This window comes from Netta rufina (assembly GCF_964035555.1).
Source record: "Netta rufina genome assembly, chromosome: 20".
Lineage (NCBI taxonomy): Eukaryota > Metazoa > Chordata > Aves > Anseriformes > Anatidae > Netta > Netta rufina.
In genome coordinates this window covers 8,502,261-8,524,728 of record NC_140144.1, presented here as the reverse complement: position 1 = coordinate 8,524,728, position 22,468 = coordinate 8,502,261, and the positions used below count along the sequence as shown (strand labels likewise).

Here is a 22,468-nt window from a genome sequence, read left to right as displayed (position 1 = left end):
AGCCACTGCTGTGCTTCAGCTCTGTCAGCACTCATCCAGACACAGCGAGCTCAACCCCTCGCCGATTTTTGGGGAGAACCCGCAAAGAAAGCGGGGTGTGCAGCCAGCTAGAAGGAGTTTCCAACCCCCAAAATACCAAAATTCAACGTCCGCCCAGCCGGTGCGGCTGCCTGCAGCCCCTGCTGCTGCTGCATGGGGTGGGATGGAGCAGTCCCTCGGCCCCCTCTGCCCCCTCCCATCCTTTTCTGAGCATTTGCACATTTGAGAAAAAAAAAAAAAAAAAAAGAGGAACAAAAATAGGGGTTTTGCCTGCATTACAGAGCTCTTTGCTGGTTGATGAGGACCCTGCTGGGGGATGAGGGGAAGTTTTCCCAGGGGAAGGACCCTCCTGCAGGGCCGGGGCTGGCTGTTGTCCCGCTGTGGGGTCTGTCCTGCCCCCTTTTGGCATGCTGAACGCCCCAGAGCAGATCATTTCGGCCACAGCACCCAGACCTGGCTGCAGATGTGGGACCCCGGCTTGGCGACACCTCCAGTCTCTCCTTGGGGCCCCCACCTCCTCCTTGAGCATCACCGGGACGCGCAGCTCCTCGGTACTGCTGCAAATAAGGCTTGAAGCTCCTCCTGCTTGGAAATGTTGGCCTTAACCTCCTCGTGCCTCAGTTTCCCCATCACTGACATCGGGTGAGCCCCGGAGAGCCGCTGGGTGCTGGGCCACAGCCACGGGGGCTTGGCAAGAAAACCACTCGCGTGGAGCTCCAGGAGCAGGGCAGGAGCTGCTGTGTCGGAGCCGATTAATTTATTATGAAAATTAATTTCAGTCCTCATTTTCAACCCGATCATCATCCGAACCACGCAGCCGGCAGGAGCCCACCCGATCCGGGCCGCTCCCTGCGCTCGGTTTTGCGGCTGAAATGACACCGGGGAGGGGGACCCGAGGCAGAGGCGTGGGTGTCCCCGTCCCCCCCCCCGGTGACTGCAGCGTGTGTGTGTCTCCCCCCCCTTCATTTGTCCCGTCAGTGTTGCCTGATTAAACGCAGTGTCTGTGCTCCCCTTCTTTTCAGTCCTCTGTTTGCGCGCTGTCGCTGCTTTGTGGCCGCCTTTCCCTGTGCTCTGGGGCTGGGCTGAGACATTTCCTCCTGGAAAAGCAGGGGCTTGGGGCAACCCCCCCCCCCAGCCTCTGTACCGGTGTGAACCAGGGCACGAGAGAGAGAAGTGAGGTGGGAGTTTTCCTCCAGAGCTGCCCTTCAATCGCTGCAATCGGGTGGCCCCGGAGCGCTAGAGGGGGACCCCAGCTCCTCTTGGTGCCAGGGGTGCATCCTCCCCACCCTGAGCTGGGGTGTGAAAAGGGTCCTGGGGGGGTCTGATCCCTGCTTGGGGCAGGACCAGGGGTTTTGGGGTCGGCTGCAAGGGCTGCTGGAGCTGCTCTCGGGTGGGTTTGGAGGGGACGGGCGGTGACCCGCAGCCGGCACGGTGGCACCAAGCAGCTCACCCGCTCCCTATGTAAACTGGGGGGGGGCTGAGGCCTTTTGGAGGCCAGCGACACCCCTCCTTCTGCCAGGGCTTTGGGGAGGCTGAGGGCAGGAGGTTTGGGGTGAATTTTGGGGTGAAGGAGGGAGCTGCCAGCCCCCGGTGCACCACAGCAGCTCGGGGCTTGGCGCGCAGGGTCCCCACCGGGGTGTCGGTGGCACGCACAAGACCCGGTGCTGCAGGAAAACCCCTCTCCCTTCTCTCTCTCCATTCGTGTGGCCACAAGCCCTGCCCCGAGAGGCAGCCAAGCTCTGGGCTGAGAAGCAGCAGCTCCAGCGCAGAGCCTCGTTTGTCAAGGTGAAGCCTGTCTGCGCGTCGTCCGTGCCGGCGTCCCGGCTTGCATGCCCTGCTGCCTTGTCTTGAGATGAATTCAAGAGCAAACCGAGCAAAACAACCGGTTCCAAACAAACAGACAAAAAAAAAAAAAAAACAAAAAAACAAAAAAAACAGAACCCAGGAACTTTGTGACGATGGAAATAAAAGCTTCATGACGGTACCGAGGCACCCGTGGTCTGTGATGTGCAGCAGGGGGAGGCAGTCTCCGGGAGTCTGTGCGGAGGGGCTGCGGGTGCCACCTTTGGGTGCTGGGTGCCCTGAGCAGGGGCTGTTAGGGACACCCTACCCACACGCTTCCTGGGCTGAGACAAGCAGTCGGGCCTCAGCTCACCCCAAAACGCTGCTCCTCCCTTCGCCCACACCCTTTTTTTTTTTTTTTTTCCCCCCTTTACGCAGCAGGCGCGTGCAGCCTGTCCCCACCTCCTCCGGCCCCGCTGCCAGCGCAGCAGGCTGGGAGCCGCCGGGGTGCTTTTGGCAAGCGGCGGCCGCCGAGCAATTTGCTATTAATATCCCCTAATTGCGTCTCGCAGCCCTTAATTACGCGCCCTCGGCGGCCCCCTCCCCGTGGCTGGGCGCGCAGAGGGGCTCGCGGTGCGGGTGAGGCTTTGGATGCGCACGGGGCGGCTCTGTGCTGCTCGAGCCCGCTGGAAAGGAGGCTGCAAGGCCCTGCCAGCACGTCCTCGTTTGGGCGAGCTCCTAACGAGGTGGGCTAATTATTGCTGGGGAGGCCAGAGGAGGTCTAAGCAAGGAGGCTGGGTGTGCACGGGAGGCGCACGGGAGGCGCGTTGTACCCCGGCGCAGGGATAAAGCGTTTATTGCAATCAAGAACCATAAAATATCCCGAGTTGGAAGGGACCCACGAGGCTCATGGAGCCCAACTCCTCTTTATTTCTCTCCATAAATTTATTTACGGCTGTGCCAGCAGAGGGCGAGGAGAGGGGAAGGCTCCGAAGGATGTTTTTGGGTGCGGTTACCCAGAGGCTGTTCCCGCTGAGGATGGGAGCCCCCCGCAGCAAGGAAGGGGTTAAAGCCCAGTTAACCCCCTAAGCCCAGTTAAACGGGTGCTGCGGGGACTGGGAGCAGCTTGGGGGGATGAATGAGGCGATGGGGAGACGCTGGGGGGGGGGGTTGGGCACCCGCAGCTGTGCGTGGAGGTGGTCCCCATCCCCTGCTGGGGCAGGACGAGGGGTGCTCAGCCCTGGGGCAGGATCTGGCCCTCGATGCTCGCCCCCAGCCTCTCCCGGTCCCACTGGGGGGGTGTTGAGCAAGAGCAGAGCCGGGGATGGGGGGGGGAAAGCTCAGCGCATCCAGGCCTGGGCTCTGCTCCCAGCCCCCCTCCTGCTGGGGGGGGGTCCCTGCCCCCAGCCCCTCTCCCACCCAACCCCACCCCGACCCCTTCATCCCACGCAGCCGCTGGGAAATCCAATCTGAGGAGGGTTCCTGGTGTCCTGGGGGGGTTCCTTTCTCAGCACCCCCCCTTCTTGCAGCTGGGTCCCCCCCCTCTCCATGCCTTTGGCAGATTTTCCCCAAAAGCGCTCAGCTGCGAGCCCCCGCGTCCTCCCCTCACCTCCCCCGGCGGCACCCGGGGAGGGGGGTGGGGGGAAGGCAGGGCTGGGGGGGGGGTCCAGGCACTGTGTCAGCCCCCATGGGCTGTGGGACCTCCTTTCCAGCCCCCCCCCGGCCTCCCCAGCATGTTTCTGGCTCACAAAATCCCTTTTTTTTTTTTTTTTTTTTTTTTTTTTCCCCTCCCTCCATCCCTCCCAGCAGCTGAGCACTGGAGCAGGGCTGCAGCTGTGGGGTGGCTGCGTCCCCTCTCTGCCCCTGCTGTGTGCAGCCCCTCACACCCCCCTGTCCCATCCCGTCCCCCCCCCTCCCCAATTTGGGGACAGGGACGGAGCAGGGCGAGGACAAAGCAGGGGGCTCCGGCACCCCAAATTCTCCCCAGGATGCCACCCCACGGAGGGATATTTGTGGGTCTCTGGCTGCTGCTGGTCCCTGGCGTCACCGGGTCCCCCCCCGGTGCCGGGGGGGCCACGCTGGCCTTCGTTTTCGACACCACGGGCTCCATGTACGACGACCTGGTGCAGGTGACGGACGGGGCGTCGCGCATCCTGGAGCGCACGCTCAGCCGGGGCACCAAGCTCATCAGGAATTACGCCCTGGTGCCCTTCCACGACCCAGGTAGGGCCGCGATGGGTGTGGGGATAAGGCTGAGGGGCCGGGGTTTTGGGGCTGAGTGGGTTTGGGGCTCTTGGGGGTGCACTGAGGGTAGCAGAGGGGAGCGGAGCTGGTCCCCTGCCAGCCCCCAGGTGCCCCAGGCTGCGGTTGGTGGCCGGGGGCAACGTGCCCAGATGGGGATGGCTGAGCCAAAATCACTCCGAGGAGCACCCCGAGTGCGTGCCCTGTCCCTTCTCCCCTTTTTAATCCCCCCCCCCAAGTGGCTGCGGTGGGGAAGCTGCACGGGGTGGCTGTCAGGCACAGTCTCCACACCATGCTGCCGTATGGGGCAGGCTGTTTCCCCCTGTTAATTAATTAATTAATGGCGATGCTGGCACCTGCTTGTGCCACACGGGTGGCTTTTTGCTCCCAACCCGTTCCCATCTTGTTAGGCATTGCTGCACAAGCCCTGTGCGCACCTATAAATAGCGGCTGCTCCCCAAAAGAGCCCAGACCTCCCTTAAAGAGAGCAGGACCGGGGCTTTATTTTTAGCAGAAATGCTGAAGTTCAGTGAAAACGGCTGGAGATGGGGTCAGGGGCAGTAGGTGGGGGTCGGCAGCCGTTTGCTGGTGGTCTCCCCAAGGCCCAGGTCCGTGTCCCGTGTTTCGGCTGGGGTCAGGGGCTGACCTGGGACCTCTGTGTTCGCAGAGGTTGGCCCCGCGACCCTCACCACGGACCCCCGCCTCTTCCAGCAGCGCCTGCAGCAGCTCCAAGTCCAGGTACAGCACCGAAGCAACGCTCTCTTCTAAAAAACGATGCCTTTTAAACCATTTCAGCCGCGCTCTGCCGGCTGAAACGCTCCCGGGGAGCTTCTTGCGCTTTGCCCATCCCGGTTCCTGCCCTGCAGTGCTCCATCCCGCTGCGTTCCCCGTTAGATGCAGCTGTGTCAGCGGGATTTTTAGGGCACAAAACCCCGTGGAAGCAGGAGCCGGTCCTCGCCGTGTCCCCCAGCCCCCTGCCTGGGGTGGCCGCTGGAGGTGGTGGGCTGGGGTGGGCACAGGAGTGTGCCCTACGGGTGGATTCACGGGGCTGCACTGGGCTGGAGTCATTATGGGATGGGGTGTTAATTACCAGATGTGGGATGAGAACGGCTCGGCTGTCATCCCGTGTGGCCCCATGGGGCCATCACGCTGTGCATGCTCCAGCAAAGAAATGCAAGCCCTTGTTATGGGGATGGATTTGGGAAGCCGGCATGGCACGGGGACAGCGGGGACCCCATCCCCAGCCCTGCCCGTGTCACATCCCCACAGGGCGGGGGGGACTGCCCGGAGATGAGCGTGGCAGCCATCAGGCTGGCCGCCGAGGTCTCGCAGCCCGGCTCCTTCATCTATGTCTTCACGGACGCTCGGGCCAAGGACTACGAGCAGCAGGAGGAGCTGCTGCGGCTGCTGCAGCACAAGCAGTCCCAGGTGAGGCCGTGTCCCCTCCAGACGTGGCTCGGGCAGGCGCACGGCGGTGGCTCCAAGCCCCGAGGAACTGCCCCCATCACCCCTTCACGCGGGGACGCGGCACCGTGGCTGAGCGAGCAGGGGGCTGGATGTGTCCCCCCCGGGGTGTGCTGTCCCCGATGGGACGCTGCAGGGGACCCCGATGTGACCCTGGCAGGTGGTGTTTGTGCTGACGGGGGACTGCGGGGACAGGAGCCACCCCGGGTACCGCGTCTACGAGCGCATCGCGGCCACCAGCTCCGGGCAGGTCTTCCACCTGGACAAGCAGCAGGTGAAGGAGGTGAGCGAGGACGGGGAGGCGGTCTGACCCAGCCCCTGTATTCCCCCGGGGTCAATCCTCATGCCCAAGGCACCTCTGGGTTGCTCTGGGAGCCCCGCGTTAGCCTTGAACCAAGCAAACGAGGTTTCTGTTCCCATGGGCGAGCCAGGGGATGTGACTGCTCCCCGTGGTGGAGCAGGAGCCACCTGGCAATTGCAATCACACCAAATGACTCGGTTCCTTTTGCACCAGGAGGTGTGTGCCTGGGGTTTTGTGCCCCTGCCATACAGCCCTGCTTCTGAAACAGCCCTAAAATGGGGATGCCATACGGCGAGGACCCAGGTTAATCCTCCCCCGCCTGCCCCCAGGTGCTGAAGTGGGTGGAAGAGGCCATCCAAGCCTCCAAAGTCCACCTGCTGTCTGCAGACCATGAGGATGGGGGGGAGCACACGTGGCCCGTCCCCTTCGACCCCAGCCTGAAGGAGGTCACCGTCTCCCTGAGCGGCCCGGCCCCGCAGATCGAGGTCCGGGACCCAGCAGGTGGGTGCCCAGGGGAGCAGCAGGCAGAGGGGAGATGCTTTGGGGAGCATTTTGGGGATCCCTGTGAGTCCCTGTTTTCCTCCAGCAGCCAGAAGTGCGTGATGGAGGGCTCCTGGCCGGCTGCAGGGGCTGGGGAAGCACCCGGGGTGCCCGTCCCAGAGTTTTGCTTCTCCTTGCAGGGAAGGTGCTCGAGAAGGGCCACGACCTGAAGGAGCTGCTCAGCATCCCCGACTCGGCCGTGGTGGTGGCGGTGCAGCCCCACGAGCCAGGGATGTGGCAGGTCAAGGTAGGCTGGTGCCAGGTCCCGTGTGGCATCCCCTCCAGGTGTGACACCCCAAAAAAAAAAAAGGAGCGCACGGAGCCCCTGCCCCTCTCCCGTGCTCGGGGCTCTCCTGATGGGCACCGAGCTGCCTGAGCGGGTGCAAGGGGCTGGCTGCTGCCCTCTTCCTTCCCCTTCTGCCCTCGGCAAGTGCCTCTCGTCCTGCTTGCAGACCCAGAGCAGCGGCCGCCACTCGGTGAGGATCACGGGCGTCAGCAGCATCAATTTCCAAGCCGGCTTCTCCACCCAGCTCGACCCCGACAGCATCCAGCCCGGGGAGCGGCCGCTGCAAGGTGAGGCTGGCACTTGCCACGATGTGCACTCTGCCTCCATGCCTCCTGCAGCCTGGAACACGTCTAAATTTTGCTTTTCTCCCAGGCCTGCCCGTCTCCGTGGTGGTGAACTGCAGCGGCCTGGAGCCCCCAGGACGTCTGCAGGAGATCGAGCTCTTCAACAGCTCCGGCCGTGCCCTCCTCTCGCTGCCCCTGCGGCCCCTCTCCAATACCTCCTCAGGGCACCTCTGGGTGGGCTCGCCCCTCCGTGCCCCCCCTGGGGACTTTCTGCTGAAGGTGAAGGGCGAGGACGCCCAGGGCCACCCCCTGCACCGCCTCTCCAGCATCACCTACACCAGCGTGGTCCCCGGTGAGCGGTTCCTGCTCGGCACCGCTTCTCCAGGGGGCTCAAAGGCTCCTTCCAGCATCCCTCTGCTTTGCTTTCCACCTTGGTATTTTAAATCCACCTTTCCTGGTGTCTCCCAAGGAGCGTTACATGTCTGTGTGTGTCCCCAACTGCTTCCAGGCCTGCCCCAGGTGAACATCTCCAGCAGGATCCGGGCTTACCGCCGCGAGCCGCAGCGGGTCTCCTGCTCGGCGCACAGCGAGCTGCCCTTCCGCATGCAGCTCAGCCGGGCTGGGGCCAGGCTCGGGGAGGAGAAACAATTCAGGTTGGTCTCCAGTTTGGCCCAGTTTGCTCCCTGCTGGACTCGCACGGAGGCAGCACAACCCCCCGATGTTGCTGGTGGGGGGATGCTGTGCGCTATCCTGGGCACTGCTGGCTGCGAGCATCCTGAGGGAGTTGTGAATCCCAAGGGATGTGTCCGTGTGATGCCCAGCTCCAACGGGAGAAATCCCAAGGAATTTGGAGCAGCTGTGGGCATGGCATTCCCACCCCAAGTGCCTGGAATGGGGCTGATCCTGTGGTTTCTTTTTCATAGAGGTTCAGGGAACGTCAGCTGGCTGATCCCCGCGGCATCCAAGAGCGACGAAGGGTTCTACGAGTGCACGGCCACGAACAAGGTTGGGGTGGCGCGGGCTCGTGCCTACATCTCCGTCTCAGGTGGGTGCAGCTCCTGCCGAGCTCTGGTCCCCAGGGATCCCCAGGTTCAGGCTCCTTCCAGCCCAGCACGCTGCCTTTGCAGAGCCACCGCCGCGTCTCCAGGCTCCGGGCAACGTCACGGCTTCGCCGGGCCACGACGTGGTGCTGTCCTGCCCCGTGCTGAGCGCCGTGCCCTACAACCTGACGTGGAGCTGGGACGGGAGGGTGGCCCTGCAGGAGGGCGGCAGGGCCAGGCTGCTGCAGAACCACTCGCTGGAGATCAGCCGCGTGCAGCCGGGGGACGCGGGCCCCTACGAGTGCATCGCCCGCAGTGCCCACGGCACCGCCACCGCCTCCGTCTGGCTCTTCATCCAGGGTAGGCTCTGCCCCACACCGGGGGGGATTTGTCACCCTGGGAGCCAAATGGGGTGATGTGCTGCTCGTGGTCCTTTTTTCCCCTCCCCATGCAGAGGCGCCGTGGGTGGAGGTCGATGCAAGCCCCCAGCGTTTTGGCAGGGGCCAGGAGCTGTGGCTGAACTGCACGGCCGGGGGCTACCCCCAGCCACGCATCACCTGGAAGCGCTGGGGCTGGGTGCTGGAGCAGGACCAGAGGTGACAGCAGGGACCGGGGTGCCTTCATCCTGCATCCCACTGGGGCTAGTGCTCCCCTCGTGGGGCCGCGTGGGCTGGGAGAGGGGCTGGGGGTTGCCAACGGGGAGAGGAAGGCGTTGAGGCATCCCCAGCCCACACACCTGGGATGGTTGGCATATTGCTGGCCCTAATTTCACATGTGTTTTTCAAAGCCATCCTGCTTTATCCAGGCACAGACCCCAGTGAGGGGAACTTGAGGTGGGGAGGAGCTCTCTGAGCCCGCTGTGCGCCCATCTCCAAATGGTCTTTGTACTTTAATTGCTTCTGCTTTTGGCTTCCCCCTCCCCACCCCACATCAGGCTGTGAAGTGGGCTTGGGGAAGGTTTTTTTTTTTTTTTACTTTGGGGATGAAAGTGCTCAACCCTCGATGCTTCTCCTTGGTTCCAAGCAACGTTCCCTCCTGTGGGGGCTGACGCAGCTGGCTTTGAGTCCCAAACCACATCGACCCAGTGCTCGGCAAACCTATCCCGTGTGCAGGGTGGCTCCAAGCCCTATCACTAATTTCACCATATTTCTCATCAGTGTCATTTTTCAGGGCTCGGTTTCCCCTCTTTTCCCACCGTTTCCCCTCTTTTCCCACCCCCTGCAGGGTTTTCATGGACTCTCAGGGCACCCTGCACATCAGGGCTGCGGTCCCGGAGGACGCGGGGAACTACAGCTGCTCTGCCAACAGCCTGCTGGGGCAGGACGAGCAAGCCATCAGCCTGGAGTACATCGGTACCGGCACCCCAGGAGGGGGATCCCAGCTGTGCACGGGGCTTTTTCCTTCCTGCAGTGCTGGGAGCTGCTTGTGCAAGCTGTGGGCAGGACTGTCCCAAAAGGAGGGTGGTGGTGGAGGGGCTCTGGGGTCTCCGCTGTCCTCTCGGGGTGAGTTAAGGCACAAGGAGTGCTGTGGGGATAACCTGCAGCTGTTTCTCTCCCCGTGGCACAGAGCCTGCTGCCATCCTGGCCGTGACACCGGGCGTCAAGGCGCTGGTGGGAGAAGACGTGACCCTGGAGTGCTGGGTCTCGGGGGTGCCCCCTCCCCAAATCGCGTGGCACAAAGGTGAAGCCGGGCCAGGACGCTCGCAGACAGCAAGCCCCATCCCTGCACCGGGACCCCCGCCTGCCCTTGGGGACGTCACACACGGGGTCCCTGGGGTGCTGATGGGGACGTTTTGGGGCAGGCGAGCAGGAGGTGGCGGCGTTCCCGGTGGGCAGCCAGCGCGGCGTGCTGCGGCTGCAGGCGGTGCAGGAGGAGGACGCGGGGCCGTACACGTGCCAGGCTCGCGGCGAGGCCGGAGATGCCTTTGCCAGCACGGTGCTGGATGTGGGCTGTGAGTGCCTGGGGTTTTGGGGCTGGGAAGAGGGAAGCGGCTCGGGGTGTGGGCAGAGACCCCTTTGGTGCTGTTGCATGGGGCAAGGTTGGGGTGCAGGGTGTGAGCGGTGGGGTTAGGTGGAGGTGGGGGTTAAGCCTTTGTCTGAAAAGCCAGGCACCCCCCCCATGGTGCTCAGGGCTTCCCTGTGAAGGGCTGGAATAGCTTGGGAAGGAGGAAGAGGAGGGTGGGGGTCTCATTGGGGGCAGTAAGGCTTGAATCTGTTAATGGTAGAAAAGCACAAGAGGGTTTTGCTCAGCAAGAGGGGTGCTGAGTGTAATTGAGGGTCAAAGCTGCGGGGTAATAAAAACAACAAATGCTTTGAATCATGCTCGTAACCCTTCAAGGCACCTGACTCGTGCATTTTTGCAGCCCTGGGCACCGGGAAGCCAGGGTGCTGCAGCAGGGGGGCGGCAGCCCTGCCCGAGCCCCTTCCCACTGCTCTCTCCTGCAGCTGCCCCGCACTTCCCCGAGCCCCTGGGGGACCTGGAGGTCGAGATCGGGGACAGCGTGACCCTGCCGTGCCGTGCCGAGGGCTCGCTGCCACTGCAGGTGGCTTGGTCCCGGCAGGATGGGAAGCCCGTGGTGCAGCAGCACGGGGTGCCTGGGGCTGAGCTCCTCATCGATGGTGAGCGCTGAGTGCGTGCCGAGTGATGGAGAGGGCGTGCAGGCGTCCTGCCTGGGTGTGCGCTCACACAGCACCTCCGTGCGCTCCCCCTCGGTGCTCCAGGAGCCTCGCTGGATGACCAAGCTGTCTATGTCTGTGAAGCCCAGAACGATTTTGGGAAAATCCGAGCAGAGGTCAAGCTGACGGTCACTGGACAAGGTTTGATTTTCTGTGTGTTTTTTTTTTTGTGCGTGGGTCCCCGTGAGGCTCGAGGTGGGCTGAAACCACTTGGGCAGAGCCATCCGCTGAATCCCTCCCCAGCACGGGTTCAGGAGCACTCATCCACCTCTGCCCAAAAGCACTGGGGTGTGCTCAGACCCATAAACAAACACCCCCAAACTGCTGGGGGGGGCTGAATGTTGGAGCAGGCTTGTGCTGAGCCAAGCTCTGGACCTCGGAGGAGAGGCGGTGCAGGGGCTTACGGCCACCCCAAGCCTCGAGCAGCTTTTTGGTGGTGGCAGCGGGGGGCTGCAGCAGTCCGGGTGTCACTGGGCAGGCTGTTGGACTGCTCCGTGGAATGAATGTAATGCACTTAATGCAGAAAATCAAAAAATCACCATCCTGGGTGGCTTGGGAGGGGGAGAAAAGACCCCGTGCCATGGGGAGCCTGAGTCAGCCGCACATTCCTGTTGTGGGCTCTTCTGCCCATCCCCAGGAAGGTCTGGCAGACGTCTGGGTTAATTTTTAAAGCAGGACATTAATTCTCCCCCGTGTTCCTTGCTAATTTATCTCCAATTAATATCACTTTTCCTGTTCTCCCCTCTCTCTCCCAGCCCCAGCAATAGCTCTGGCACCCACCGTGGTCCGTGTGCTGGCAGGGCAGCCCCTGTGGCTGCCGTGCGTCATCCTGGCCGGGCGGCCGCTACCTGCCCGCCTCTGGCTGAAGGACGGGCAGCCGGTGAGGGTCGTGGGGACAGGGGGGGCTTTGTGGGGTCAGTGGGGGCTCTGTGGGAATGGGGGACTCGTGGGGGCACATCTGTGTCCTAAGCTGCCAGTGGGAGATGCTGGGGGAGCGTTTGGGTTGGGAAGGGCGCACCATCAGGGTGCTCGTGCTACCCAAGGATGGGATTTTTGGGTATGCCCCAAAGGCAGCATGGCAAGGTGATGTTTGCCCCTCTCTATCCCTTCCACTTCCCTGTCTCTGCCCTGTCCAGGTAGCCCCGAGCGGCCGCTTCTCCACCCAGCCTGACGGCAGCCTGCACGTGGGCCAGGCATTGCAGGGGGACGCGGGGACCTACACCTGCGTGGCCACCAACGCCCTCGGCTCGCAGCGGCAGGACGTGGCCCTGGTGGTCCACGGTGAGAGACCGGGTGTCCCCGCGGGGTGGCCGGGGTGGGTGCTGTCCCCTGGCCTCTGCTGCCAGCTCTGTGTGACCTCAGTGGGAAGGAGCCATGGATTTCTGGCTGGAGTGAGGCTTTTCCACCGCTCTGGAAGAGCTGCTGCAGCATGTCAGGGCAGGAAAACTCCGAAGCCAGATCTGTGTGTAAGGAACGGTCCCCAGGGCAGCGCGGTGCGGCTACAAAGCAGCCTCAGAGAACATCTGGTGGCTCTGTGAGTGCTAGCCAGCCAGGACACATGAAATTCGACTCTGGACACGTGCAATGAAGCATCCATCCTGCCTGTTGGGCTGCTGACCCGCGCTGGTGGAGCTCCGTGCCCAGCCGGGATGTGCAGGGTGCTCGGGGCTGGTCGCCAGCTGGGGTCGGGTGCCAAATGTTTTGGGTACGAGAGCAGGGGCTTCGCCAGGAGCTGTCACCTGCAGCAGGGTGAGGTTTAGGCAAATCTAGCCTGGGAGGCTGAGCTTTTGAGGAAGAACGTGAGCTTTTGGGGAAGCATGTGAGCTTTTGGAGATGCAGCCCCTGTGTACAGCGGTGATTGCGCAGAGAGAGGGGACGGTGCTGGAGGGGCTTGGGGACAGGATGGGGGTTTGCTGGGGGTGCTGGCAAGCTGTGAGTCAAAGACCCACTCCCTGAGGCCATGTCCAGCAGGGTGAGGTGCTCCTCTCTGTCTCCAGTTCCTCCCAGCATCGATCCTGGTCCTGCCCTGGTCGCTGCCACCGAGGGAGTGGCCGTCACCCTGCGGTGCGATGCCACCGGCGTGCCCACCCCCACAGTCACCTGGACCAAGGTAGAAGTGTCCCCAGCGGGTGGGGGGCTTGGGAGGGTGGCTCTGTGCAGGAGCAGGCTGGTGTCCTGCTGCCAGGGGCACCCTTGGGTGCTGGGTGGTGTGTGGAGAGGACATTGCCCACCGGTGCGCTGTGGCTGCCTGGGGAGGTGGCACTGAGTGCCCCTGGAAGCTGGAACCAGCAAGACAGCTTGCTCTGATGGACACAGAGCCTATTATTTTTATTATTATTATTATTATATTTTATTTTATTGATTTTATTTTTTGCCCTTGGCCTTGCTAGCTCATGGCAAAGTCTCTGCCTTCTTCCTCTCCTCATCAGGGCACGGAGCCCATCTCACCGAGCCCACGCTACCACCTCAACCCCAACGGGACCCTCCTGATCCCGTCACCCTCCCCGGGGGATGCCGGCACCTATTTCTGCACGGCCGCCAGCGTGGCAGGCTTCTCCAGCCGGCAGGTGCAGCTCTCCATCAGCAGTGAGTGCCCAGCACCGGGACCAGCTCCTGGTAAACCCTCTCCAGAGGGTGGGCAGCCACAGGCTGTGGTTGCTCCTGGTTTCCCTGTTGTCTTTGGGCTGCCCGAGCCGCGTGTAGGATGGGTTTTGGGGATGGGGAAAACAGCGCTGAGGGTTGTGGTGTGCGTGGAGCGTTCCTGCACCAGCTTTGTTTTCTCTCTCCATCCAGCCAAGCCCAGGATCAGCGTGAACGGATCACGGGGGATATCAGCCCCTGTGACCGTCCTGGCGGTGCGCGGGCAGGAGACCACGCTGCCCTGCGAGGCGCAGGGCTCTCCCCTTCCCCTGGTGGCGTGGAGCCGCGAGTCCCGGCCGCTGCCTCTCTCCTCCTCGAGGTACCGGCTCTGCCTGCTCCCCAGGGAGCACTCCTGGGGTTATGGAGGGTTGGATCCTGCCCTGGTGCTCTGAGCACTCGCTGCTGCTCCTCAAAGAGAGCTCGCGGTGGCTGCTGGCCAGGGCAGCCGCTCTCCCACCACCCCCTCGCTCCCACGCGCCTTCACGCTGGGTTCTGCTCCCAGTTTCGCAGCTGGTCTGAATTTGTCCACTGGAGCGAAGCGAGCGGCTGGCTTGCAGCTCCGTGGCTCGGGCCCGTATCTGCTCAGCCTCAGCTTCAGCAGACAGCTACGTGCTGATGTTCACAGCGCAGGATCTGCCCCTCAGCACGTTGCTGCTCCCCGGGGACGGGGCAGCGGGGATGCTGAAGCACGCGGATGGGATGGGGAGGGAGGCAGAGTTGTCCCCGTGGGGCTGGTGGCAGTGATGGGACCACCAAAGCCATACAACAGGAGATGAAAACTGCACAGTGCCTGGGTGTGTTTGATTATTGAGTGTCTTGGTCTTCCCTGATGGAGCAAGATCTGCTTAGTACGTTGTTAGCAGCGTGCTGGAAGGGGTGTCCCACACTGCGGACCCCAATCTCCGTTCGTGGCTTCCTTCCTTCCACCCGAGGCTTGCTGTGGCTGGCTGGGGAAGGCAGCTTGTTTTCACGCTTCTCGAGGGACCGTGTTGCTTTGGTGTTCTTGATCCAGTTCCCTATGGCTGCTCCCTGTGGCCCTGTGCTGCTCCCCACGGCCGAGTGATTTATGGGGCGGAACGGGCGGCCGTGGGCTGCGATGATGTTATGTCTGCACGGCGCAGATGGTGCTGGGCGCGAGAGCACGGCCAGCTCCAGCTGCAGGGGCCGAGCTCCACGGGGACCCCCAGCACCTTCGGTGGTGACCCTGTCCCCCACACTGGTGGTTCATGCTGCAGCCTTGCACGGGTGCAGAGCAAAGCTTATTTTTTTCCCCTGTGCGCAGCTCTGCGGGGCTCCCTGTGGCCCTGGGGACCTTCCCATAGCTGCCTCATGGTGAGCTGTCAGCCCCTAGCTCCTGCCCAGGGTGAAGCCAGATAAAAAGGGCAGCACGGCTGCTCCTCCCAGCCGGCTTCTCTGTTCCCTCTGCACCCCAAGGTACACCGTCCTCCCGTCGGGGTCGCTCTGGCTGGCCGAGCCCCAGGAGACAGACAGCGGCCTCTACACCTGCACGGCCACGAACGCCGTGGGGAACGCCTCGGTGCGCTACAGCCTGCGAGTCCAAGGTACGTCCTGCCGAGCCCGTGGCACGTGGCATGCTTCTGCATCACCGCGGGGAGCTGTGAGTTGTAAACACAGCTCTGTGCCACCCCTCCATGCCACTTTTTTCTTTCATCTCCCTGTCCCAGTCCCGCCACGAATCCAGCGTGGCCCCGAGGTGCTGCGAGCGCTGGTGGGAGAGCGGCTGGAGCTGCCGTGCGTGGCCCACGGGGACCCCGTCCCCAGCCTGAGCTGGTCCAAAGACGGCCGCCCGCTGCGGGAGGGCGAGTGGGGAGCCCTGGGGGGGCCCCACGGAGCTGTGACCATCGGGGCTGTGCAGCTCTCCGATGCGGGACGCTACCGCTGCATCGCCAGCAGCAGCGTGGGGCAGGACGCCGTGGAGGTGGTTGTGCAAGTGCTGGGTGAGCGCTGGGACTACGGGATGGGATGGGGTGGGGAGGGCTGGGCTGGGCTGGGTGTCTGCTGATCCAGCATTGGGGTCGTTCCACCCCCCCAGAGCCTCCGTACCTGGGGGATGGTGCAGAGGTCCTGCTGGAGAAGGTTCTCCACGAGAACGTCACCATAACCTGCCCGGTCAAGGGTAAGGGCTCCGTGCAAGCTGGTGTTCACCAGGGGCTGGGTGTCCTCGTTCGTCTGGCTTTGGGAACCTCCACTTAACCCGTCCTTGCTCCTTCCTCACTGCTATGCCCCTGTCCTTCATTCTCTGGGCTCAGCCCAGCTCCTGGCACCCGGCTCTTGCGTAGCACAAGGTGGGGATGGCGCAGGAGCTGTGGGGCAGCATGGATTTCCCCAGGCAGCCTGCACATTGCCTGGCACAGGTGGGAGATGGGGCACCCATCACCTGCCTGAACACTTTTTCCACCTCCATGCACCCACGCAGGGACCCCCACGCCATCCGTCCTCTGGTGGAAGGACGCGGTGGAGGTGCAGGATGCCGTGCTGGGTGCTGAGCTGCTGGACGGGGGCTCGCTCTTCATCCACGCCCTGCAGCCCAGCCACAGCGGGGACTACACCTGCCTGGCAGCCAACGACGTGGGCTCCGTCAGCCTCACGACCACGCTGGTGGTGCACGGTACGGCCAGAGGGAAGGGGGCTCCTGCCCCATGTGAGATGCTCCCCAAATGGGGCGAGCTGTAGGGGTGGTGGGGATGGGCAGAGCTGCTGCATGGGGTCTGTGTGTTGTCTGGAGAGAAACGAGGCAGCCAGATGCCACCGTGCCTTGTCACGGCTCTCACCTTCCCCCAGGCCCCCCGGAGATGATGGGCAGTGGCTGGGAGAACGTGTCGGTGGTGGCCGGCCAGCCCCTGGAGCTGCATTGCAACGTCTCCGGCACCCCCGTCCCCTCCATCACCTGGCACAAGGACGGGCACCCGGTGAGCCACAGGGGAAGGGGGTGGTGGCATCGTGCCCCCCCATGATAGGCGTGCTGCTGGCTCCCCCTGATACCCCCTTTCCTCCCTCTCTTCCTGCAGGTGGATGGAGCTGGGGGTCCCCTCGTGCTCCGCAGGGGCCAGACGCTGCGCTTCACCGCGGTGCGCAGCGAGGACACGGGCACCTACAGCTGCAGAGCCCGGAGCAGGGCAGGAGAGGCGCGCAGACACTTCGCCCTGCTCGTGCTGGGTGACTCGGTCCCCGTCCCCTCTACCCAGCGATGGTGACCCTGGGGTGGGCTGCGGTGGGCTGGGGGAGTCCCTTGCAGCCAGCGGGCTGGGGACAGGGCGGTCCCTTGGGCCCCATCCAGCGTGCAATTTGGGGAACACTGAGCTTGTTATCCTGGATCAGCATGGGGAGGTCAGGAGGGTGGCAAAATTGGGGTGCTCCTTGTTACCCCTGCTCACACCTCCTCTGCCCTCAGTGCCCCCGAGCATGGCCGGGTCCCGGTGGCCTCACAACGTCTCCGTGCCGGAGGGCTCCGAGGTGCTGCTGGAGTGTCGGAGCAGGGGGGTGCCCCCACCCCGGGTGCGTTGGATGAAGGATGGGCAGTAAGTGGCTGCGGGGGGGTGCTGGGACCTGCTGGAGGGGTGAGGGTGGTGGTCCTGTCAAAGAGACAGCAACAGGGGGCATGCGACAGGGGAGCACGATGTGTTGGACACAGAGACGTCCCCTTCTCCAAAACTCTGGGCCAAAAAAGAGGTTTTCAGGGATGGGTTTTGGGAAAACCTTTCCCCAGCCCTTGCTTCCTCCCTGCTGGGACAAAACCAGCACGTTACCAGCATGGAAAACCCCTCCAAGAGCTGGTGCCATCGCTCCCTGCCCTGGGCTCTGTCCCTTGCCCGTGCTTGGCTCCGAGTCACGCGTGCACCCTTCTGTCCCCCGAGGCCTCTCCCAGCTCTGGACCCTCACCTCGAGCTGCTGGAGGAGGAGCAGGTGCTGAGGATCCCGACCAGCCAGCCCCAGCACCAGGGCACCTACCAGTGCCTGGCCACCAACCCTGCCGGCCAGCACAGCAAGGTCTTCCAGCTCCACGTGCACAGTGAGTCCCCGGCTGCCCTCCACCCAATTCCCTTTCAATCCCCTTGAACCCTCACCCACCCATGCAGCCGAACTTGGGGAGGGGCGAGCATCTCCCCCACCTCCATGCCCCTCTCTCCACCAGCTCCCCCTTCCATCCTGGGCGCCGAGGAGCTGGTGGAGGTGGTGGTGCTGCTGAACGGCTCCGGCCAGCTGCCCTGCGAGGTGCGGGGCTCCCCGGCCCCCACCATCGCCTGGTTTAGGGGCCGGCGCCCACTCCCCTCGGGGACCAGGACCACCTACGTGAGGGGGGGCCGGGCGCTGCGGGTGAGCGGGGCACAGGAGGAGGACACGGGGCTGTACGTCTGCCGGGCCACCAACCCCGCGGGCACGGTGCACAGGACCGTGAGGCTCGAGGTGTATGGTAAGGCACCCGGTGCCAGGACTTGGGAAGCATCCCTGGTTTGGGGGCTTTCCGAGGGGTCTCTCCCCTGGTTTGGGGGCTTTCCGAGGGGTCTCTCCCCTGGTTTGGGGGCTTTCCGAGGGGTCCATCGCCTTTCCATCAGCTTGGGGTGGCTGCGCTCAGCTGTCAGTGCAATAAGGGTGTTAATGTGCCATTTTGGGATGGTTCTTGCGCTGCACGGTGCCACGTGCGATGGGTTTTTGGAGCTTCTGTCCCCAGCACGAGCTCTGCCCCTGTCTGCTCTGATTCACCTGCACCTTTGGGCTTCTGCTGAGCCAGTTTCCATCTCCCTATGGGCTGAGCTTTGTGGGACGTGTCCTGCTGTCCCCTGACTCTGCCACCAGCACAGCCGCCGTGCTCTCTGCACTCGCTCTCCCCCCATTTCTCTGTCCCTACAGTGCCACCGACGATCTCCAGCGAGGGCCGCGTGGTGGAGGCAGCAGTGGGCCAGCCCGTGGAGCTGCCCTGCTCGGCCAGGGGCAACCCCCTGCCCACCCTGAGCTGGCAGAAGGACGGGCAGCCCCTGCCCCAGGGTGCCGGGGTGCTGCTCCTCGCGGGCGGCATGCTGCTCCGGGTCCAGAGGGTGTCGGAGAGCTCAGGGGGCTCCTACACCTGCCTGGCCAGCAGCCCCGCGGGAGAGAGCGTGGTGCAGCACACGCTGCTCGTGCAGGGTAAGGGGGCTGCGGGGTTGCAGCAGGGAGCGGGGATTTATGGTGGCAGGAAGGGAGGTGGCTGAAACCCGCAGCTCCTCTGAGATTGGAGAAGTGTGTGTGAAATTTGGCTCCACGCAGCTGTGGGTTTTGGTTTACTGCTGGGGTCCTGTGCCCTCCGAGCTCCTGGCTGCTCCGGTGCCAGGCTCCCAGGGCTGCTCCCAGCCGGCTGTCCCCTTTTCCCTTTTTCCCCAGCTCCCCCCAAGTTGCTGATCGGCGATGGGGAAAGCCACCTGACTGCCGTCGCCAACGACTCCCTGCGCATTCGCTGCCGTGCCAGCGGTGTCCCCGTGCCCCGGATCCGGTGAGCACTGTAGGACGGGATGGGGGTCCTGCCCACGTCCCCCTGCTCTGCCTTAGGGGGCTGCACAGCTCCATGGGGGCACCCCAGAGCCTGACATGTGGAGATGCAGCTGAGAAGCGGGATGGGGACTCCATATGGGTAATGGGGACTCCATATGGGTAATGGGGACCCCTGTCTGGAGGTGTCCTTCAGGATGCTAGGCATCAATTCCTATTCCTCATCCCTGGGGTCCTGTTCTCCCTGTGATCTGGATGCTTTGCTAGTGCTGCGGGTGCAGCACCCCCATGCTCCTGGTGCGCAAACCAGGGTGGGTGGTGGTGTGGGACACCCCAAAACCTCACCGCCCGCCCTGCTCCTTGCAGGTGGCTGAAGGATGGACTCCCGCTAGGTGCAGAGGACGGCGTGGCGGTGTCTGAGGACAGCGGGACCCTGCTGATTGCCCGTGTGGGGCTCGCACACCAAGGGCTCTATATCTGCCAGGGCAGCAGCCGGGCCGGGAGGGCCCAGGTTCAGGTGTGGGTTTTGGTGCAAGGTGAGCGCAGCAGCACCTGGGGGAGACCCGCTCTCCATCCCACGCATCAGGGTGGGCACGGCTGGCCAAAGGCTTTCCCCCAGCCTTGTTTTTTTCCCTCATCTGGCCAGCACGCCCCTCGGTCAGCATCGTGGAGGGGGATGCTGTCACCGTGGCCCTTCGCCAGCCGGTGACGCTCCGGTGCCAGGCCACGGGCACGCCGCCCCCACGGCTCAGCTGGAGGAAGGACGGGGTCCCGCTGCCAGCCATGGGCAGCATCTTCCAGGTTGGGGGGCGTGATGGGGCTGGGGGGGCAATGCAGGGCAAGGTTGTGTGCCCTGGGGCTTTCCTATGTCAGTGTCTGGGCTGAAGCAGCGGTGCCATGGGGTGGCACTGACCCCTGCCCAGGGCACAGGGGGTGTTGTGGAGGGGTCTGCGTTGTCTGGAGCACAGGGACACCAGGATCCTGAGGAGAAACCCAGTCCTGGGGCTGCAGGAGCTGAGGGGGGGGGGTTACAGGTGACCAAGGCTAATCGGGAACCCTCCCTCCTCCCTCTAGATCGAGAAGGCTGACCTGACCGATGAAGGTGTCTACACCTGTGTCGCAGCCAACCCCGCAGGGGAGGACGAGCAGGACGTGATGCTGAAGGTGCTGGGTGAGAAACCAGGCAGGGTGCAGAGAAAAAAAATCTTTTCACTGACTTGGAGGGCAGCGGTGGCACCGTGCAGTGCTGTGGTTCCCTCCCGGAACGGGGACTGGTGCGTGCCATGCAGCCGGTTTGGGTTTGGGCTGTGCAGAGCTGATGGCCACGCATGCTGGGTTGCAGTGCCTCCGAACATCGAGCCCAGAGAGGTGGACCTGGCTGTCCTGGAGAACGGCACGGCGTCCCTGGAGTGCCTGGCCACGGGGGTGCCAGCTCCCGGTGAGCCTGTCCCCTCCCTCGAGCTTCCCTGGGGGTGTCCCCGGTGCGCGTCCCGGTGCTGCCATCACGCTCCTTGCATCTCATCCCCCTCCTTCCCTGCAGACATCTCCTGGTACAAGGGGAACGAGCAGCTCGTGACCACCCCAGGCCGGATCCTGTCCAGGGATGGGAAGCGCCTGGAGATCCCCCGTGCCCACCTTGCTGATGCCGGCAGCTACCGCTGCGTGGCCTCCAACGCCGCCGGGGACACCGAGCTCGGGTACAGCCTGCGGGTGACCGGTGAGTCCGTGGGGTGCAGGGGGAGGACAGAAGCTGTGAGAGAGCAGGGTGCTCCCCCAGGACCCCCCATGCATGTATGGGGGCACATCCCTGAGAGATGGGTTTAGCAGAGACCCCTTCGTCTGCCCCATTTGCCATTACCCCACATCCATCCCTGGTAATGTCCCCAAAGGTCATAGCCCTACAGACAGGCGTCTGGTCCAAATTTTGGTGTCTCCCACCCCAGCCGTCCCCATCGTTGCCCCCTGGTGCTGTTGGTGACATTGCTCTGTCCCCCCTGCCCTCCCCCAGTGCCCCCACGGATCACGGCTGGCCCCAGCCCCGTCGTGGCGGTGACGAGCGAGGCGGTGACGCTGTGGTGCGATGCCACCGGCAGCCCTACCCCGGCACTGATCTGGCTCAAGGACGGCAACCCCGTGCCCGAGGAGGTGGCGGGTGGCCCGCAGGTGAGGTGGCTACCACAGGGGGGTCTCCCTGGGGACATCCTTCCAGAAGGATGCTCTGGTTCCTTGTTCTGGCTTTTCCAAAAGCAAAAGCAAAACCAAACAATTGCTGGAGCTGAGCAGACGTGGTGTTGCCCAAATTTTCCCCTGCGTTTGGTCCATGGGAACACGGACCTGCTCAACCCTGCTCCCTGCCACGTGGAAGAGCCAGGGGGTCCCCACGATGTGACAAGAACAGGCTCCAGGCAGGATTGTGCCCACCCGTCCTGGTTACTGCTTGCAGCCCAGCGAGGTTTCTCTCTGGCTTCATGCTCACCTGGGCTCTTTTCTTCCCGGGGGCACAGATCCTGTCCGGTGGGCGCGTGCTGTCCCTGCCCACCCCTCACCTCCTGGACTCGGGGACGTACACGTGCGTGGCCAGCAGCGCCGTGGGCGAGGACAGGCGCGAGGCTACCGTCGAGGTGCGGTGTAAGTGTCCCCAAGTGTCCCCAGCCCCTTCTGGGGGCTGCTCCCTGCCCTCTCCCCAGCCTCAGGGGCTGTGGGGCCAGCCAGGGGAAGAGGGGTTTGGGGGTGGCGTTGCCCTGTCTGTTTCCAGTGCCACCCACTGCCCCGGGCGAGGAGGAGAATGTCTCTGCCATCGTCAACCAGGAGGTGACACTGCGCTGCCCAGCCCCGGGGGTCGACCCCCGGGGGTCCCGCTGGCTGAAGGATGGGACCTTGCTCACACCGAGCCCAGGGATGCGGCTGTCAGAGGATGGGACTGTGCTCCAGGTGATGTTTTGGAGCAAAAGAAGGGATGGGAGGGAAAAGGGGCTGCAGAGCATCTCACCGTCTCTCCTCGTGGCAGGTGGGGCGAGCCGCCGTGCAGGATGCAGGCAGGTACACGTGCCAGGTGCCCGGCCACCCGGAGAGACACTACAACCTGAACGTGTTGGGTAAGGGCTGCCACGGCTGGGACAGCTCACCAGGAAAATGCGGGGCGTATGGAGGTGTAGAAACAAACCCTGTAAGCATAACGTGGACCTGAGGTGGCTCGCTGGCTTGGAAAACGGTGTCCGAAGGATTAAAGCTCTGCGAGATGATGCAGCTGGAGGTGTAGGGAATCCCCTGCTGGAACGGGACGGGGGAAAAAGCCAATGTTTGCACAAGTGTTGCTTTGGGGTATTTCCGTAACCATGCAGCTGTCTTCCCAAAGCTTGGGCAGGGGAGCAAAGGGAATTTGCTGCCATTGCCAGGGCTGCTCTGCGCTCTCTGCGCCCTCATCCATCACGGCAGCACGCGGGTATCAACCCCTGCCGTCCCCTGCCTGGGTCGGGGGGATGCTGGCGCATCCCTCACCATGCACATCCCTGCAAACTCCAGCACATCCACAGCACCAGGGCAGAGCCAGGCCTGGCTTCCCTCGGGGATGCTCGGGGCCAGCTGGTGGGAGTCCTGCGGGCAGGCAGCCGGGACGGGGAGGAAGGCCAGTTCTCCCCGCTCCTGCGCTCCCTTCCCAGGGAGACGTTGCACGCTTGGCCTGGTGTCCTGGCTCG

At 63.7% G+C, this 22,468-nt stretch overlaps 1 protein-coding gene across 1 annotated transcript in view; it reads left to right on the top strand.

Moving 5' to 3' along the window:
• Window positions 1-3,809: 3,809 nt before the first annotated feature.
• Window positions 3,810-22,468, top strand: part of HMCN2 (hemicentin 2) — a gene marked incomplete at both ends in the record, with an annotated part of 37,021 nt that continues 18,362 nt past the window's right edge. The window contains 27 exons of the mRNA XM_084298816.1: window positions 3,810-4,044; window positions 4,730-4,800; window positions 5,332-5,490; window positions 5,687-5,809; window positions 6,157-6,328; window positions 6,508-6,614; window positions 6,820-6,940; window positions 7,026-7,289; window positions 7,446-7,590; window positions 7,861-7,982; window positions 8,065-8,337; window positions 8,432-8,573; window positions 9,202-9,329; window positions 9,544-9,657; window positions 9,779-9,928; window positions 10,422-10,595; window positions 10,698-10,793; window positions 11,408-11,532; window positions 11,789-11,933; window positions 12,650-12,762; window positions 13,082-13,238; window positions 13,446-13,611; window positions 14,727-14,854; window positions 18,669-18,777; window positions 19,140-19,309; window positions 20,116-20,211; window positions 20,314-20,490. Of these exons, the coding sequence (XP_084154942.1) occupies window positions 3,810-4,044; window positions 4,730-4,800; window positions 5,332-5,490; window positions 5,687-5,809; window positions 6,157-6,328; window positions 6,508-6,614; window positions 6,820-6,940; window positions 7,026-7,289; window positions 7,446-7,590; window positions 7,861-7,982; window positions 8,065-8,337; window positions 8,432-8,573; window positions 9,202-9,329; window positions 9,544-9,657; window positions 9,779-9,928; window positions 10,422-10,595; window positions 10,698-10,793; window positions 11,408-11,532; window positions 11,789-11,933; window positions 12,650-12,762; window positions 13,082-13,238; window positions 13,446-13,611; window positions 14,727-14,854; window positions 18,669-18,777; window positions 19,140-19,309; window positions 20,116-20,211; window positions 20,314-20,490 (3,982 nt within the window). The remainder of the gene's footprint in view (window positions 4,045-4,729; window positions 4,801-5,331; window positions 5,491-5,686; window positions 5,810-6,156; window positions 6,329-6,507; window positions 6,615-6,819; window positions 6,941-7,025; window positions 7,290-7,445; window positions 7,591-7,860; window positions 7,983-8,064; window positions 8,338-8,431; window positions 8,574-9,201; window positions 9,330-9,543; window positions 9,658-9,778; window positions 9,929-10,421; window positions 10,596-10,697; window positions 10,794-11,407; window positions 11,533-11,788; window positions 11,934-12,649; window positions 12,763-13,081; window positions 13,239-13,445; window positions 13,612-14,726; window positions 14,855-18,668; window positions 18,778-19,139; window positions 19,310-20,115; window positions 20,212-20,313; window positions 20,491-22,468) is intronic.